The sequence below is a fragment of the Crotalus tigris genome, unplaced genomic scaffold (assembly GCF_016545835.1).
Source record: "Crotalus tigris isolate CLP2741 ecotype Arizona unplaced genomic scaffold, ASM1654583v1 scf7180000017814.3102382, whole genome shotgun sequence".
Taxonomy (NCBI): Eukaryota; Metazoa; Chordata; class Lepidosauria; order Squamata; family Viperidae; genus Crotalus; species Crotalus tigris.
The window spans coordinates 747,494-765,978 of record NW_024096652.1 but is presented as its reverse complement, the minus strand read 5'-3'; the positions used below and the strand labels follow the sequence as shown (position 1 = coordinate 765,978).

At 36.9% G+C, this 18,485-nt stretch overlaps 1 protein-coding gene across 1 annotated transcript in view; it reads right to left on the bottom strand.

Moving 5' to 3' along the window:
- Positions 1 to 13,386: 13,386 nt before the first annotated feature.
- LOC120307736 (tyrosine-protein phosphatase non-receptor type 13-like) overlaps positions 13,387 to 18,485 on the bottom strand; it is a 103,458-nt gene continuing 98,359 nt past the window's right edge. The window contains exons 10-14 of the mRNA XM_039342816.1: positions 15,861 to 15,913; positions 15,473 to 15,495; positions 14,395 to 14,457; positions 13,844 to 13,968; positions 13,387 to 13,510 (exon numbers count right to left, since the gene is read on the bottom strand). Of these exons, the coding sequence (XP_039198750.1) occupies positions 13,387 to 13,510; positions 13,844 to 13,968; positions 14,395 to 14,457; positions 15,473 to 15,495; positions 15,861 to 15,913 (388 nt within the window). The remainder of the gene's footprint in view (positions 13,511 to 13,843; positions 13,969 to 14,394; positions 14,458 to 15,472; positions 15,496 to 15,860; positions 15,914 to 18,485) is intronic.

The window sequence follows — 18,485 nt, the reverse complement described above, 5'->3', positions numbered from 1 at the left end:
TTGTGTGGATCACAACAAATTGTGGCAAGTTCTTAAAGAGATGGGAGTACCAGACCATAACTTATATGCAGAGCACATCATGAGAAAGGCAGGGCTAGATGAATCAAAAGTTGGAATTAAGATTGCCAGGAGAAATATCAACAACCTAAGATATGCAGATGATACCACTCTAATGGCAGAAAGTGAAGAGGAACTAAAGAGCCTCTTGGTGCGAATAAAGAAAGAGAGTGCAAAAGTTGGCTTGAAACTCAACATTAAGAAAACCAAGATCATGGCATCCGGTCCTCTCAATTCCTGGCAAATAGATGGGGAAGAAATGGAGGTAGTGACAGATTTTATCTTCCTTGGCTCCAAGATCACCACAGATGGGGACTGCAGCCAAGAAATTAAAACACGCTTACTCCTGGGGAGGAAGGCTATGGCAAATTTAGACAGCATACTGAAAAGCAGAGACATCACCCTGCCAACAATAGTCAAGGCCATGGTTTTCCCAGTTGCAATGTATGGCTGTGAAAGTTGGACCATAAGAAAGGCTGAGCGCCAAAGAATTGAGGCCTTTGAACTATGGTGCTGGAGAAGACTCCTGTGAGTCCCTTGGACTGCAAGGTGCTCAAACCGGTCAGTCCTGGAGGAGATCAACCCTGACTGCTCTTTAGAAGGCCAGATCCTGAAGTTGAAACTCAAATATTATGGCCCCCTAATGAGAAGGAAGGACTCACTGGAGAAGAGCCTAATGCTGGGAAAGATTGAGGGCAATAGAAGAACGGGACAACAGAGAATGAGGTGGCTGGATGGAGTCACTGAAGCTGTAGGCGTGAGCTTAAATGGACTCCAGAAGATGGTAGAGGACAGGAAGGCCTGGAGGAACATTGTCCATGGGGTCACGATGAGTCGGACACGACTTCGCAACTAACAACAAATGTAAATATATATAGACTGTCTTAGGATTCCTCCCTAATTCCCCAGTGGTGACTTTGTTTTGGTAAAAGTACACTACCCTCACCCAGAACAGGTCTGTCATTTCCACTGTATTTTGATTACTTCCAAGCCTATATGCCACATCCCATTCTGTTCCCAAGAATCCTCTAATTGACAGGCTAGGGTTTTTTGATTTCTGGAATTTTATTTTATATTATATTTTATGTTTATGTTATGTTGCCTATAGTTCTAAGATTCCCTAGTAGTCTCCCACTACGCCTGACTGTATTTAATTTCTGAACCCTGTCGTGATCCACCAGCTGATGTCATTTATTGATAAATTCCATAATATTTATTTATTAAACAAATTTATACAGCCACCCAATCCGTACACATTGACTTCTCTATGTGTAATGGGAACCGTAAAACTTTACTTTTTTTAATACAAATAAAACAAATATGAGAAAAATGTAATGGAGATGCTGAATGTTTGCCAGAAGCACCAGAATCTGCACAGAGCCTGTCTGCCTAGATTGAAAAGTTGATGCAGATGGTTCCCAGTGCCCTGAGGCTTGGCGGGAGGAGGAGGGGCCAGATAGGGAGAAATGACAGGGGAGGGCATTGTAGTGTTGAAGGGCACAAGGAGGAATGGTGGTAGTCAGGGAGCAAGCTGTTCACAGGGAAGACATACCCTGTATTTAATATCAATCTTCTGTGCTTGATCCCAAGACTCCTGGTTTCTGGAGTTTTATTGGCCCTGATCTCTGGCTGCTGCTGCTTAATGCTAGAGTGATTTGCAATACAGCCTACCTTATCCATGATTTGATTGTAGATGAGGGAGGTGACTTGGCTTATATTACTATAATGGAATGTGACAATGACCTGGAAGATGAGGGGAAGAGATGTTGCCTAGACCTAGAGAACAATTAGATAAAACAGGAAGGAGACCTCAACCAAGTAATGGGCAGAGAAAGAAACTTTGGAAGAATCTGCTCTAACTAATCAGCTAGTAACAAGAGACAGCAGGGGATTTGTAGATTTAGACTTGCAAATCCTCCCAAGTAGACCAAACAGGAAAAATATTATTTTACTGTAAGGCTATAATAAAAGAATCTCACAAGTGTGAAAGTTGTACATATTTTTGTAAGCCATGGTTTGTGTTTTAATATACAAAATCAGAGTTTATGTCTTAAGGTGACCTCAGTTCTTGCTTGTTCCATAGAGCAAAATGGCGACTTAACACACTGTGCAAAATCCACTGACTTGCCACCGGAGAAAGGTACTGAGTAGATGAAGCAATAGCCTGACATTGCATAAGGCAGCTTCTTCTGCTCATAACGGTTTTTAATGCTGTACGCTCTCCAAGTTGCTCTGAAACAAGATAGGTGGCAAATAAATTTAATAAATAAATAAACAAGGTTTTTCTCCTGCGTAAAGACACACCTCCAATGCTAAAGTCTTGAATAGTGCAGCCAGTGAACTAGCTGTTGAAATTTATTATGAGCTTGTCTTAGCAAAGTAACTCTTACCTTAGGCTACAAATACACACAATGCTTTCAGTTATGAAAATGGACTAAAAATATGATTTACATATTTCCAAAAAAGGAAGGCAATAATAATTGCAAGAATAATTGTATAGTAGATCCCAAGCATTCAGCTTAGGCAGTCAATCCACAGGAATGCCAAGCTTAGCAGTATTAGAAAATACTAATTTATTATTAAATGAATTTGCAAAATATATTAAACTGCATTAGACTGTCTCGATAGTTAAAAAATCAGAGAGGGTTAATATTTTCAATCATCTGGAAAATCACATCAGGTTTTTTGGAATTTGTAAGATCAGATTTTCAAGATCAGATCCTTCAAAGGTCTTGCTGAAACTATAATAGTATTTTGTATATCATATATAAAGAAATAAGATTAAAAAAGGATGAATCTGCATCTTTTATAGAATTAACAGATCATGGCTTCAGATTATTTTTTCTGTGAATCTTTCACACAGTCCTGATTATGAACTTCAGTAGCCCTTTTCTAGTACATAAAGCAAAAAGGAGACAGGGAAATGTTTCACTTTAGGGTAGTATCAGAAAACACAGTTCCAGCTATTTGACAAAGGTACAGAAACTCCCTGTGAAAGGAAAACAAATGAAAAACAATAGCAGAAGGACAATGGATTGACTGATTGAACAACAGTGTTCTTATTGTTATTTAATTTTCAAATCCTTTTGCTTCTTTTTTTTCTTGAATAGTGGCACATAGATTTTGAACCTCAGCTAGGAAAACATTTGCAAATAAAACAGTCTAGAATAGAATGGCTCTTTCTCAAGGTGAAGGTGATAATCATGAATGTTGCAATCCCATTCTTCTCCCTGCTTGTCAGTTAATGGGAATTTTTCTTGGGGAAAAAAAATACGTGTCAGAAGTAAGTCTTCATCCTGGTTCATCCAAGCCGGGAATAAATAAGCAACATGGCGACTGATTTGGGAAGAAGTTTACAGTTTATTGAAGAAGCAGGAAGATGGTCCTTGCAAGAAAAAGCAGAGGAGAGGAAAGAGGAGTTGAGCACATGGGCAGTAGGTTTTTATACCCTCTAGCTTTGCTTGGAATAGTTTCCTGTTCCTGTGGCATGAAACTTGAGGCTATTTCTGAGTGTTTTTCTAGGCCTTGACATCTGTGGTTTAATCCTATTATCATATCCTGCTTCCCAGGTGATGGGGTTAATGACTCTTAGAGTTTGGGTGGGGCATGCAGATTTTCTCTTTGTCTTCTTGATTGCTCTGGCTTCAACTCTCTGATGGTTTTACATCTGTGTTTGTATGGGGCTAGCTCTTGCTTGGGGCAGAGAGATAGATTTGGGGTCAGGTTTGGTTTCTGCTTTTCAAAAAATACCTTTAAAAATCCTTTTGGTGAAAAATATATTTTCCTGCCCTTTTACTATTTCCTTCTCTGGGCTAACTTCCCTCATACGTCATTATATTATACTACTTAATTTCATCTGTAACCAAATGATCTTGTCTGTGAATCATGAGAGTTGAGCTACCGTCTTAGGAGTGACACTTCATCAGGACTTACTTTAGAGCTCAGTAGCAACTGGAGCAGTAGCTGCTAGGTAAAATGACAGATAGGTAAGAAGACAAAGAGGTTAGTGAGGAAAGCCAGAGTGGTTCATATTGGACAAGAAAAGCTCAGGGAAAGGGGGAGGGGGGACAAAGCAAGAAAATGGTATCTAGCAAATGCACAAGCAGAGTTTGACGTTGATATTTTTCCCAGGAATAATGAGAAACTGTTGCTTTATGAGAGAGAAATGGACATTATGTTAAGAGAAGTTCTCTTAACCAAATAACACAACTCAAATTATTTGAACTGTAATTCAGGACCAGAACATGTGGTTTACCTCTAGTAAGTAGGTCCCAATTTTGATTTCTAGCATTCAAGAAGAGACCCCTGTTTGAAACTATTATCAGTTAGGCAACAGTACTTCAATATGAATTAAGAATGTAAATCCAAAAGCAGTGCCCTGCTGGATCAGACCCCTGGCCCATCTCATCCAGCAGTCTGTCCTCATACTGTCTAGCCAACTGCACAAGGAAGCCTACTATCTCTCAGCAGATGGCCTTCAGAGGAAGTCATACTCCCCCTCAAGGCTAATAGCCATGAATCCCCATGGCTTCCATGGATTAGGCAAACTTTTTTTCAAACAGCCAAGCTAGTAGCCAGCACCACATTTTGTGATAGTCAATTCCAGAGTTTAATTATATGTTGTGTAAAAAAAAAAAACTTTTTTCTGTCATGATTCTTTCAAGAATCAATTTCATTGTGTGACCTCTGGTTCCAGTAAATTAGAAATTTAAAAAATAGCTTCTTCTTGTTCACTTTATACACCGTAGATATAATTTTCTACACCCCCAAATAATGTCTCCTCTCAATCATTTTTTTCTAGATTAAATGTCTCCAAATATTGCAACCTTTCTTCATAGAGAAGCTGCTGTAACCTTTTAATCGTCTTAGTTGCCTTCTTCTTTTTATTTTACTTTCTCTAGCTCCATTATATCCTTTTTTAAAACATATATTTTATGGGTGTAATATAACAACCCAAAATATAATGTACATTATATCCTTTTTGATGTGTAGTAACCAAAACTGCACCCAATATTCCATCGCAACATTGATTTATATAAGGGCACAAAGATATTGGCATCTCTATTTTCAATATCATTTCTTATTATCCCTAATGTGCTATTGCCTTTTTTTTTTTACAGTGGATGAACACTGTGACAACACCTTCATTGAACTGTTTATCTTTACTCCAAGAGCTTTTGCCTTTTCAGTTATTGCCAGCTCTGATCCCATTAGTTTGTATGAGTTGTTAGGATTTTTGGCACCAAAGTGCATCACTTTACACTTGCTCATGTCAAGTGACATTTGCCATTTTGACAGCCACTCCCCACTTTAAAGCTCTTCACAGTCCCTTATTGTTTTTACCACTTTTAGCTGCATAGTAATAGCAAGTTAGCGCTCTATTTCTAAGCCACAACATTGAAACTCGTTTAAAAATATGGTATATCTATGAGATCAACGCAGAGGCAGTGTGGTCATCTATCAGATGCCCTGCACTGAGCAATTAGATCACCTATAAGGTCTTTTACAATTCTGCAGGGCTTTTTTTCTCATAGAACGCCCAGAACAGAGTTCCGGCACCTTTTTTGGATGGAACCTTGTAGGATAGGCAAGGCGGGTTGTATGATGTTTGTGAGTTCCGGCATCTTTTTTTTTTTTTTAGAAAAAAAAAACACTGCAATTCTACGACTCTGTGGCATGCCGTTTATTTATTCACCCATTCATTCTACATTGTTTATAATTGCCCATCTCACTATAGTGACTGTAGGCAGCTAACATTCAATGAAACCCCAAGAACAAAATACAGTTCATAAAACACACACACACACACACACACACCAGATGCCTGGGATTGGAAAAAAAATCATTTTTTTTTAGTCATTAAAACAACTAACAACCAACCAACCAATGTCTCATTAAATCTTGCAGCCCAAATAACAAAATGTAGGAATTCCAGATCTTTAACATCTTGTGAAATGTTAACAGGATTCCCTGTATCTCCAGGGAATGCAGCTCCATAACTTAGGTGTAGTAACAGAGGAAGTTCCTTGAATGTATCATCTATTTTTTCTGTAATATCCAGCTTCCACTGGAAATCCAGTGTCATAGTTTTAGGACTCTATGAGGTAGAAAAGAGATTGCCATTGCAGGAGGCAATCACCTATAACAACAACAAAAAAAATTGGATAGATTTTAAGAAAATCTAGACTTTGACCATTTCTGCTTTTATCATATCCATTGACAGATCCACAAGGCTTAGGCTGCACAAAACTTTGATTTTCATTCATTGCTTTCTTGAAGTCAGACAAGAGTGAAGGAGGAAATAATGGAATAACACCAGAGATTGATGCATTCTGCTTAGTCTGTATTGAAATGCATTAAACTTGTAGGATGTTGCTTCTGAATAATTATGCGTGGAATGCTGTAGTATCAGAGGCATCATGGCATCAAAGCTTTTCATCAAAAGCAACATCCCAGCATTACAAGACAAGCTCCACCTCATTTGTATATGTGTACAAAGTCATAACACACGTAAAAAAGAGGCAGAGCATGCCCTGCAATGCTGCAATGATGCTTTCATTATTTGCCCACCTGTGTATTCTTCCCTTCTCTGGGCCTTCACCTAATTATCAATAAAGGTATCCTTTTTGAGATAAGCTCTTATGTTAGCTTTACATGCTGTCACCAGAGATATACTCCACTAAGTTCAAAATCAAAGGCAGTTAAAAAAAAGAAGCCAGAAGAGGATACGGTACAGTAGATAAATACTATCCCCAATGACAGAAGCAGGAGCTTAAAAGAACTCAAAGAAGCAACTACGGACAGACAGTTCTAGTAAAATGATGCCCATTGGGATACAAAAAGTTGGGATCAACTAAATTTAGGATTTACTTGAACAAGAAGATATATATATTAAGCCTGAAATCTTAATTATTAAAACTTTCCTACAATAAAATTCTCATAAAGCAATTCCAATATTGTAAAATGGACTATAATCCCAAGTGCTGGAAATAATGATGCAAAATGAATAAGCCAATGCAAAATGTGGAATGGGTCCTTTGCTTTAATGATCTTTTAAATATTCTGAATGTAACTTCCTAACAAAACCTGATTTCATTTTACAATTACACATCTATCCAAAAAAACGGGCTAAAATTTATGAAGCACTCTGAAGTTTTGAAAATGATAAATTTCTACAATGCAAAATGGATTAGGAATTAAAGCACTAACCTTAGGAGGAAAAAGTAGGATACCTTAATCTGAAAAGTATTTTGCTTTATATCTCCTTAAAATTTAAGCACTCAAAAAACACTGCTTTGTACAGGGTTTTTTTTTTTTTTTTTAAACCTGCCTCAATATGTTACATTGTGATCTTGGTACTCTGTTTCCTTTAAGATGAAATAAATGGAATATATAAGTTTAAAGCATGCTTAGAAATGAATTTTATGGAGAAAGTCAAATGAAAAATAATGCCTCTTATGTTGTAAGTCACCAATAGATGGCACAACTAATGAACTATAATCTCTGAGGCCTACTTTAATTTCTGTTCTCCAATATCAGTTAGCAAGACGTTCCTGTGAAAAAAGACTGTGTTGCTATTATTTGTGAAATTGAGGCTTACAGTTAAGTGCTCATCTGTGCTCTTTAAGCAATGCACCATGGCTGAATTTTTGACTGCTAAAGGAGTTCCTTCTACTGAAATTCATCATCAAACGCAGGTGGTTTATGGTGATGACTGTGGTAATGTGAACACTATGTGTTGCTGGATCCAAATGTAAAAGAGACCTGGAAAAAGCTGATTTCGGTGATCTAGAACAGAGGTCCAGGGACCGAGGAGAAAGGTTTTTCCACGGACCGGTTTTGTGTGCTGCCTGCATCCCACGGAAGGAGCTTTGCTTGTTTCTGCGGACCAGTTGCTGGCATGCTGCAGCCTGGTACCGGTCCACAAACCAGGGGTTGGAGACCCCTGATCTAGAACAAAGTGGATGAATTGTAACAGCAACTGACAAGTTTCACATAAGAAACTTCAAAACCAACTCTAAGCAGCACAGAGCTGCTTAGAAGCATAAGACATTTTGATGCAACATGGCAACACTAGGTCTCACACAACATAAGCCACCCAAGAATTGTATCACACTATCTTATCCCATCCACCATATGGTCCTGATTGACGTCAAGCAACTTCCATCATTTCCCAAAAGTAAAGATATAGCTTCATGGGCATCTATTTAACCCAAATAAAGAGGTGAAACACACTGGCTGGAAAGACAAAGTGTGGAGTTCTTTTAGGACAGCTTTAAAAAGCTTGTCATCATTGGCAGTAATATTCAGAAAGGCAGTAATTATGTGGAGATGTAAATGCTATTAACTGAAGAATTCATCTCAGGGATTTTCCCATTTCATTTATTAAAATATCCATATTTAAGCTAAAGTTACAGAAGCATTTTTTTCATTCCACCCTGTACATGTCTACCTTCTAGGGTGGTTTAATTTACCTTATTGATGTATTTAATTTATCTTATTGATCTTGATTTAATTTATCTTCACTGCATAGAAATTTGAGTCTGGAAATGCTGCAAGGTAGTTAAATGTTACTTAAGGCAAGCTGTATTCATTACCAATGTTCTCTTGCAACTGACTGCATTGACTGTTGCAAAACTGTTCCTATATACTGCATGCATAATAGCTGAATTGGCTAAAGAACAGGTCCTATTCAAAGTTGAGTCTGCTCTGTCCATTCCATTCCCCTGTCAAATGAGTCTTAGATGTGCAGAATTGACTTCAGACTGAAGTTCCTGCATGGCCATGATGACAGGCAACTCTAAAACATTTTTTAAAATTTCCTAATTCCAACATACTGTCCCTTTGAAATAGCAACATACCTTGTACCTTTTAGGCACTCATCATATAGCGTGGATGAGGCCAGGACAGACCTCGGCATTACCGTAGGGCCATACTGAAACCTCATCAGTTGCCTAAGGGTGCCATGTTTATGTTGTTTTACTGCTGTGTTACTATGTTCTACCATATGCAGACATGATGGTTCAAATAGGAACACTCCTGTACTTCCATTTAATACTGGAGTTAGCAGAATGTATTTAGATCTGCTGGTCCATCATTGTTTGATTTGCTGAAGGGATTTTTGATTCTCCCATTCATAGCAATAACATAACATCTCCTTCATAAATCATACTGCTGAAATGAAAAAAGTTTGAGGTACCCCTAAGTGAACTTTTATGTGGACGGGTGGTAAAATCCATTCACTTCTGGGGTTTATAATAAAGCCTTGGATTCAGAGGTCATTCTGAAAGTGACGATTTGCAACAGGCGATAGTTGGTGGACTACATAGAATAAACCCCAGACGATGAAGCTTGCTCAACCAACAGACTTTATGGAAAGAAAGTTGAAAAAAAAATGGTTATGCTCCAAAACCATTTCACACTTGTTTCAGCCTCAAGCTAAACACTTAAACTAGCTGAGAAGTGAAATTGGAATTATTCCTTCATTTTCTTTCTTTGTTTCTCATACCAATTTCTCACGATGTTTCAAATGGATACATTCCTACAATGCTTTATAGAAAGCTCAAAGGGAGCTTTTATATGCCATCTCTCCAGGCTGAAGAAAAAGAACATTAATATCCTAAGAAATTATCAAGAATCTGATATTTGTTAATCCACTCTCTACTCTTGAGCCTTGCAAGTAAGGGGGGGGGGAATGAAACATTTATACTTATTGGAGGTCTAGTCACCTCTGCAATTTCATTTGCTTTGGGATTTTAGCAGTAGAGTTATACTGCTTGCTGTACTTGGGTGTTTTTCTAAAAATGTATACTATTTGTTCAACCTGTCACAAATATTAGCATCCCTTGAAGGGGAAATAGAATGCATGACCATATTGTTCTATTTATAACGACAAAATAAACAAGCTTGAGAATATAATAAAAAGATGGACCGCCACAGAAAGCAAATTATAGGCTTTTGCCATTTTTTTAAATAATTGCTTAGCCAATGTACCTGCCATTTGTCATTTCTCGCCCTGAAGCAGCAGAACGTAAGTCATATCTCCCTATGATCTAAATTTAATGATAAGCTTAAGGATTCCAACTTCACATCATTATCTGTCATTCTTATATGGATCTTTATATCTTCTCAATTACAGTGTTTGTATTTTTGTCACTTTTCATTTATTTCAATATATTCAATAATTGCAATATATTTAGATTTCATTTTTTCACTGTTTAATCATGGGTTTTTTTGGTGGTGGTGCTGTAGTATTTTTGTATTTCACTATTTACAGTTTTTTGAAGCTAACGTTTCTGAAACCAATGTAAATATTAAAACTTAAGGTGAAAATAAATGCAGGTGAGGGCTATAAAAGTAAAGCCACCATCAGGGTGCATATAAACAGATTCTTTTCTTTTCAAAAGAATTAGCCTGAGAAATTGACAAGCCAGAAATGACAGCCAGGCCTAGGGAGTGAATAGCCAACCAATTGGAGACCAGAGCAAATGATACTGATTTAAAATTGGAGACAAAGAGAATGTTCCCAATAAGAGCTGAGGTTTTGCAGAATTGAACACTAGAAAGTAAAGCTGCTGAGCTTTAATGGCACCCACTGCGTAGGGATCAGCAGCAGGTTTACTGGAAGCTATGTATCTTGTGCTTGCCTCTGTAAATTCCTTGATCTCTAGATCAAACTCTTTATATCTTGATGCTGGAACTTTGACATTCAGTCTGAAATGAACATTGCTACTTCCTGGCCCTTGCAACTCCAATGAAAGTCTGAGGATTGATTCATAGCTTTAGAACCAAGTATAATGGTACCCGGTTTTTTTTTATGACTAGTTTTCCAGCTAGAATCTTGTTAGGAGAGGAAAACCAAACAAATACAAATGAAACTAATGTGAAACTCGGTACAGACAGACATTATATATGAACTGAAGAATTCAGTTTAAAAAATAAACTTTTATTGAAATTTTGAGAATATTGCTTTTTATCAGATTATTGCCTTTAATGCCCTGATAATCAATTCAGCAGAAATGTGAACTAGATTTAATATACAACCTGCACAAAATAAGTGACCAGGTTATGGTGTGTGGAATTTCTGCTAGATTATCCAGATTGAAATACACTATCAAGGCCAAATTTGGACCATAGATATAAGAAAAACTAGATTTTCCAATACACTAGATACATGCTCAAATATCCATACTGTGGAATTTAAAAGGATTTCCAATGCATAAAAAAATATGCTTTCTCAAAGACCTTACAGAGAGACAACTGGCATTCTGTCAGCTTATTTCTACTCCAAACCCCAACAAAGCCCGTATCTAAAACAATATTTTGCAAATACTAATAGATATTAACATTGTTTCATTGTCTCTAACTTTTGAAGAAATAAAGCTGAAGCTAACTTGAAACTCTAGAACAAAATATCTGAAGTATTTGAAGGAAAGATGTGTTACCCTTTATTATTTGTTTATAAAATTTATAGGCCTCCAACCTTACTCAAAGTAACTGGACTTACAATCATAAAAAAAGAAAACTATATAAATTAAAAACATAAACAAGTCAATGCAAAATCTAAAACACTACAATCCAGTTGTGATATATGCATGACTATTTTAGAAATTAAACTGAAATTATCTGAGAATTATTACATTTTTGTTTTTTCTACTGTGAAATAAATTAAGTAAAAAATGTAACCAGATAAAATAAGTTAAAAGGAAAGCAGAGTATGGTTATAATTTCTTGTGGGTTTTCTAAATAGCAAATTAGGCTAAAAAGTCATAGCATTTATTGTTTCAGGATATTGCTATACAAATTATTCCACAAAGAAAACCCACATTAGTTATTTATTAGTTTTTTATTCATTTACTATATAAATTAAATGCTTAAAACCTACAACACATACAACAAACAAATCAGAAATGACATAAAAATTAAAAATGAATCAAGAAATATAACATATATTGACACATTTATTTATTTTTCAAATTTATATAGCCAAATGACAAAGGGTAGATGTTCTGTTTTAGAATCAGAGGCATTGAAGCGAGGCAGGAATAACAAAACACAACTTCTTTATAGAGATCACAAACAGAACAGAACAGCAAACAAAATGGCGCTAGCCCTTTTATACTCCCTTTGCAGGGACAGCATCAGCCTATCAATGCAAGGCTAGTCTCCCACCTTGCGCATGCTCACAAGGCTGGAAACAGCCTGTCTGGTCCCAGGCAACCACATGGTCTGCCCGGGCCTTGTGCAGCCTCCCAGGACATAACAGTAGCAAACATGAAAGAGGGATCAGATAGATTTTTCACAATAGTTCTTAATACAAGATGCATTCGAACCTCTGTGAAGGGTAACATATTCCATAATACAGTGGCTGCCACAGAGTAGGCCTGCCATCTCATCCAAGATTTATAAACTTCAAAACCTGGGCCTTGCATTTCAGCCTTGGACAAGTCAGCATACACCCTGCAGTGCTGCATCTTCCTTCCCAGCAGTCAGCAGGAAAAAAGCCACACTTTGCTAGTCCCTGATTACTCCAATCTATCAGATAGTAATATTTGGCCACATTTGCTTGTTCTTCTCTATCAAACAGCCACAATCATCTCGTTCCTCAACTTGAGCTACCTTCACTTCTATATTACTTTGTTATGCTATTAAATTTTTGTGAAGACATTCTTTTGTTCACGGAGTTGTACTTCTGACAGCCATTTTTGTTACAGTTTTTATTAAGCAAATGGCCTCTTTAATCTAATTTCTTTTTCATTACATTTTTAGTTGTTGTTTCTTATTGTTTTACATAAATTTTATTAAATGTTTTAAAGAGCAAATAAAAACCAACACAGAATTAAAGAAAAGGAGAAAGAAAAACACAGAAAAAAATAGAAAGAAGCTTCCTATTTCCTTTGCAGCAAGTATACACATGATTACAAAATTATCTTGCTCTATGATTGTGTTGTTGTTTCTTGTTGTAGTCCATTCCACTTTTGATTAATAAAACACATTTAGCTTTTCATCTATGGTTACAACCCTTTAAATACATCTACACCTGAAAGAATAATACATGTTAAACAATATGCTGAGTGTATACAGGATTTCTTTCCTTTATCATTGAAAGTAGTACATTGCTACAAGCTGCATAGTTTCCAGTGGAAGTGCAACTGAGTCCCATATCTCTCTTTTAAAAAAATAAGCATTGTGTTTTTTTATTTCTTCCGACAATATTCGAGAGACATAATAAAACAATTTTAAAAAAAGTTTATACACCCAATATTTACTTTATCCTAATAGCATCTACCATACATTCAATTGCTGATCCCATTGAAAAATTACAGTCCTTTATGGATACAGTTTAGTGACATATAATACAAAGCACATAGACATATAATTCAAAGAAAGTGTTCCTATTTGTTGGGTTAAACTGGTAAAATGACTTTGTGAGATGGTGCTGAAGCTGCCATAACTAAAGATGAAACAGAAACATAATTAGAGAAGACAAAAAGCCTGGAATCTTGTGTAAAATATCCCTTCAGGAAGATAGAAAAGAAGGAAACAAGTAATTAAGGAACAAAAGGATAAATATAACCTGAATCGAACAAAGGAAATTGGGCCTGAATACATACTAATCAACAAAACAAAAACTTTGGGGTACAAAAAGGGTTCCTGAAGCCCCACCCCCACCCCTTGAGTCATCTTTGGATCCATACTTGGCACCCACGATCCTTCTAGCTACTGGTTGGTAACCTAGTAAGTGTGGATGAGGGGTGTATGTATGTATGAGAAAGAGCAAATATACACTGTATCCATTAAAGTTTGGTTCTTTAAATTCTTTTGGTATCCTTGTATCTCAAAGAACATGCTGTGCCTTAGTGTTAAGGATTTGGATGTATCCTTAATTATTTCTGCTCTAGCAGCACCTATCTGGAAAACCCAGACAGAAAGGAACGGGGGCTTACAAGAGCAACAGACTGTGAGTGGGTGAATGAGTGATCGTAAACCTCACCTGAGCTTGGAGATTTAATTGGCAGAGACAAGTCACACATGGACGTTCATCTCTGTTGTTTCTTTGTTTGTTTATATTTCTTACATTTATTATTTTTACAAATAACTAAAGGTGATGAATATATCCAACATACTCCCCCCTCCTATTTTTCCCACAACAACAATCTTTTAAGGTGGGTTGGGATGAAAGAGATTGACGGGCCCAAAGTCACCCCTCCGGCTTTCATGGCATTGAACTCATGGTCTCTTGTTTTCCAGCCTGGTGCCATAACCACTAGACCAAACTATATGCATACACACAAACACACATACACATCAGTAGAACAGATGAAGATTATAACTTACTTCAGGTGTAAAGTTCTCTGCAATATTTCCTTTAAGTGGAGATTTTATACAACAAAGTTCATTCTTTGGAATATGGAAGATAAAGATATGGATCCAAGTATTCAACAGTCTGCAGAGCTGATGTTATTAGCAACCTATAAAAGAACTACTAAATGAAGTAGATTAGCTAATGCTGTAATGAAAAGTGGCTATCATTTTTGAAATGTTTATGTAGCTTTTGTATATCTGTGAAGATATGTCCTGTAAACCTCTGTTTCTTTTGACTTTTCTTTCTTTATAATTCCGTATGTTTCTTATTTTTCATTTTCTTTTTTGACTCAATTAAAGCAATTGTTCTTATACCCTCTCCTAATATTTTACAGAAAATCCCATTTAAGAACACATTATAAACAAATCTTTTTGTTCTTATATCTATCACAAAAAGGCGTTCTTTTGCATATCTACTGAGGAGCTTGATTTATTGATAGTGGGTAAAAGACCGCACTAAGGTACTCATGGGTGGCTGCTTTGAACTAAATACACACTTTGTGAAATGGATTTACTCTCTCCTCATACAACTCATTCTAATCATTTTATATTCCATGCTGCCTATATTGCTATCATTGCTGCTATAGAAACCCATTTTATCTTGAAATTATTAAACTGATCTCACTACTCTCCATTTTCTTCCCATTTAATGGGAAGATAAGAAAGAAATGAATAACAGATTAGCAGACATTTTAGCCCATTAAAGGCACAATGTTTTCTTTCATTAATCCTTTATGTTACAAGAGTATAAAAACTTAGCCAGTACTAATTTTTCATGTAGTTTTCATAATTGTTTACAAAAAACAATTTCTTTTTGAGGGCATTTGTATTGGGGCATTTCAGACCACTGTGTTTTTCATCTGAATAAACCATTCTGAATCTATTTTAAAACTCATCTCAGACTAGGAAAAGTCTAAATTACCTGGTTTAATCTTTGCAGGAAAGTATTCTGTAGCAACTGCCACATTTATTTTTGCAAGTTTAGGCAATTGCCAGTCAGTTCAGCAATTGTCCTTTTTAGACAAAAAAATGCAGTCAAAAACTGACTCACCTGTTCAAATGTGGATTCTTTTTCTAAGTTAAAAATAAGGAAAAAGAAAAGTCTGGCATGGTATTAATCCTCTCTTCTCCTAAAAATACTAGAAAGCTGGGATAATAGCTAGATGGGGAGAGGGGGGGTGGGCAAAGCAGGAGAACACAAGATTGTCCCTGGAATGAAGGTATAATGTAGCCCAGGCTTTCAAGAGCAGCCAGTTCTGTCGAGTCTTTCTGACTTTTCTTGTCAGAAAGAATGAAGAGAGTCAAATGTATGACACCACTAAATCACAGGGCAGAGGCTTATTTCACTTGAAAAATATGAAGGCTTTATCTCCTAGTACCTGGAAGAGCCAGGCATGGAATTTAGGACTTTTTGCCTGGAACACCTGTGTGCTACTTACCTCTTTTTCCCCCCATATAGGTTCCAAAGATCCTTGAACTAGGAAACCATTCTCTGATGTGAAAATATAGAACTAAACTAAATTGAATAGCAAGAATGTTAATTTAATGATCTGGTGCCGTTGCTAGCATTTCTTTCTTTCATTGAAAAAAGGGGGAAGGATTCATTGTTGATCACCATGATTTTTTTTTCTTTATAAGAGAGACAGACAGATGGGTATTCAAAGCATATAAAATTTTGAGGAGTATTTTTATAAACCTTCTCAAACATTCAATACATGCATGTAAAAAAGAGGAGGAAGATGTGAGACCTGCTATGGAAGATATAAATACTGGTCAGATGCTCGACAATGCCGCTTTGATAGTAGCAATAAAGATGCTCAAAGGGAATCAACTGTAGCAATAGCAAAAGCACTTAGAGTTATACAACACTTCACAGTGCTTTACAGAGCATATTGAGTGGTTTACAGAGAGCATATTGTCCCCAACAATCTGGATTCTCATTTTACCGACCTCAGAAAGACAGAAGGTTGAATCAACCTTGAGCCAGCCAGAATTGAACTCCTGGCAGTGGGCAGAGTTAGCCTGCAATGCTGCATTCTAATCATTGCTCCATCATGCTTCTGGTGTATCATACAATCCTATGTATCCACATAGGATTCCTGTCTCCAATTATAAAGAGAATTTCTCCCTTTTTTTTTACAGTAATTCTGACTTCAACATGAAGTCACATGGCCAATGACTTTTCTGGTCCTGCCTAAAAAAGTCTGCAGTTGTTCCTTGAACTTAAAGAGCTCATGTTTCCAATTATTCAGCTACACCTTTTCTTCTTTCCTGTTTTCATTTCTTGAAATTAGTAGTTGATTTTAATATGACATTAGCCAAGGCTCTTCCTGATGTCTGTTTTAAAAAAATAAATCATTTTTTCTTGTTGATACCCATTTCTACAGATTACCTCCAACCTTTGTGTGTTTTTCAGCTCTGTGATTGCCAGTAGCTATCAAGGGAATGATAGATACATAATCCTCCTAATCTGTTTGTGAGAAGATTGGATGAGTATGCAAATATATGACCACATGAGATTTGGATTGTGCAATTTAAGCAACACTTTGACAGCTTGAGCAACACAATCCTTCAAAGGCAATTTGCGAAGCAAAGTGGCACTATTATTTAGGGACTTCTGTGCATGCATAAATCACAGGCAGAAGTCCCACCAAAATAAAAAAAAAAGCATCCTTGTAGTGAATAAGAAAGCGGACACAGACATAGTTAGGCAACCACTGCCACCCCCTTTCACTAGATTTGTTCAACTCAGCTATCACAGGATTAACAGCAAGGGCTTGAAACATGTAATCCAGGAACAGGAGAACAAGTTCAGTCTTGCTTAGGTAGCCCTTTGTGGTAAGGCAAAGGGAGGAAGATTTCTGGAAGATGGCCCAGAGATGCAAAAGGAAACTGATTACCAGAGAGGAACCAAAGAGAAAAAAGGCCTGGATAACTGAGGGATGGCTGAAAAAAGTAGGCAAGATGGAGCCTGGAAGCAGCCGTGTGATTTTGATGAGTTAGTTTTTCAGAGAACTAAGTGGTGCTCCAGGGAGAAGGAACTCTAGTAAGAGCAAAACTAATCGTCTCTGGTGCTGAAAGTGAGGAAGGCTGCTGAATCAGAGTCTAGAAGATCACTAGGCACTAGGCTACATATCAGAAGATGGTGAGTTCTAGTCCTGCATTAGAAATGAAAGCCAGTCAGGTGATTTTGGGCCGTCACTCTTTCTCGGCCCAATCCACTTCACAGGGTTATTATGGGGGGGGGGAGCAAATAGGAGGAGGAAGGTATGTTTGCCGCCTAAAATAATAAAGGTGGAATAAAAAAAGAGACCTGATAGAGCAGAAAGGAGGCAAACATTCTAAATAAAACCAGGAGACTTGCTACCATCCAACTATAATTGTTTGGGGCATCTGATTACATGAAGCTAAAAGAAAGTTTTACTCTTTCTTTTTCTAATTTTTAATAAACATCATTTTTCAATTCATAAGAGAGAGATACTACTGTTTTCAGCTCCTTGCAAGGAGGCAGGACTGCTCTTCTATGGCCACATGCCTCAAAACTATTAGTTACCCTGTATAATTCATGTTCCTTTCTTTCTTTCTTCCTTCCTTCCTTCCTTCCTTCCTTCCTTCCTTCCTTCCTTCCTTCCTTCCTTCCTTCCTTCCTTCTCTGAGGCCACTCTTTCACCAGCTGGTGTTAAGGAAACAATTCAAAGTATTTCCTTACTCAAGGGAGATAAGGGAGTGAGAAGTACTACATAACCCATAACCACATGTTGCAAGCCAGGCAAGGAAGCATGGTTTGAAGGGCATGGTGAAGAAGATCAAGACTACTCCCACAAAGTATTTAGCAGGCCTTTCTTCCTCCAGCTATTCATGACAACCAGATGAGATCTCCTTGGAATACTGTTGAGGTTGAAGAAAGCAATTGCATGAGACATTTCAGTGTGTTGAAATGAATTGCGAAGTTTTCTGAAAGGGCCTCACCAAATTAAAGCTCCAGTATGAGATTTTTTTTTCACAGTGAACGCTAATCTATGTAATTTATGACTGTTTAGTAAATTAAAGGAATTTTCTAATGA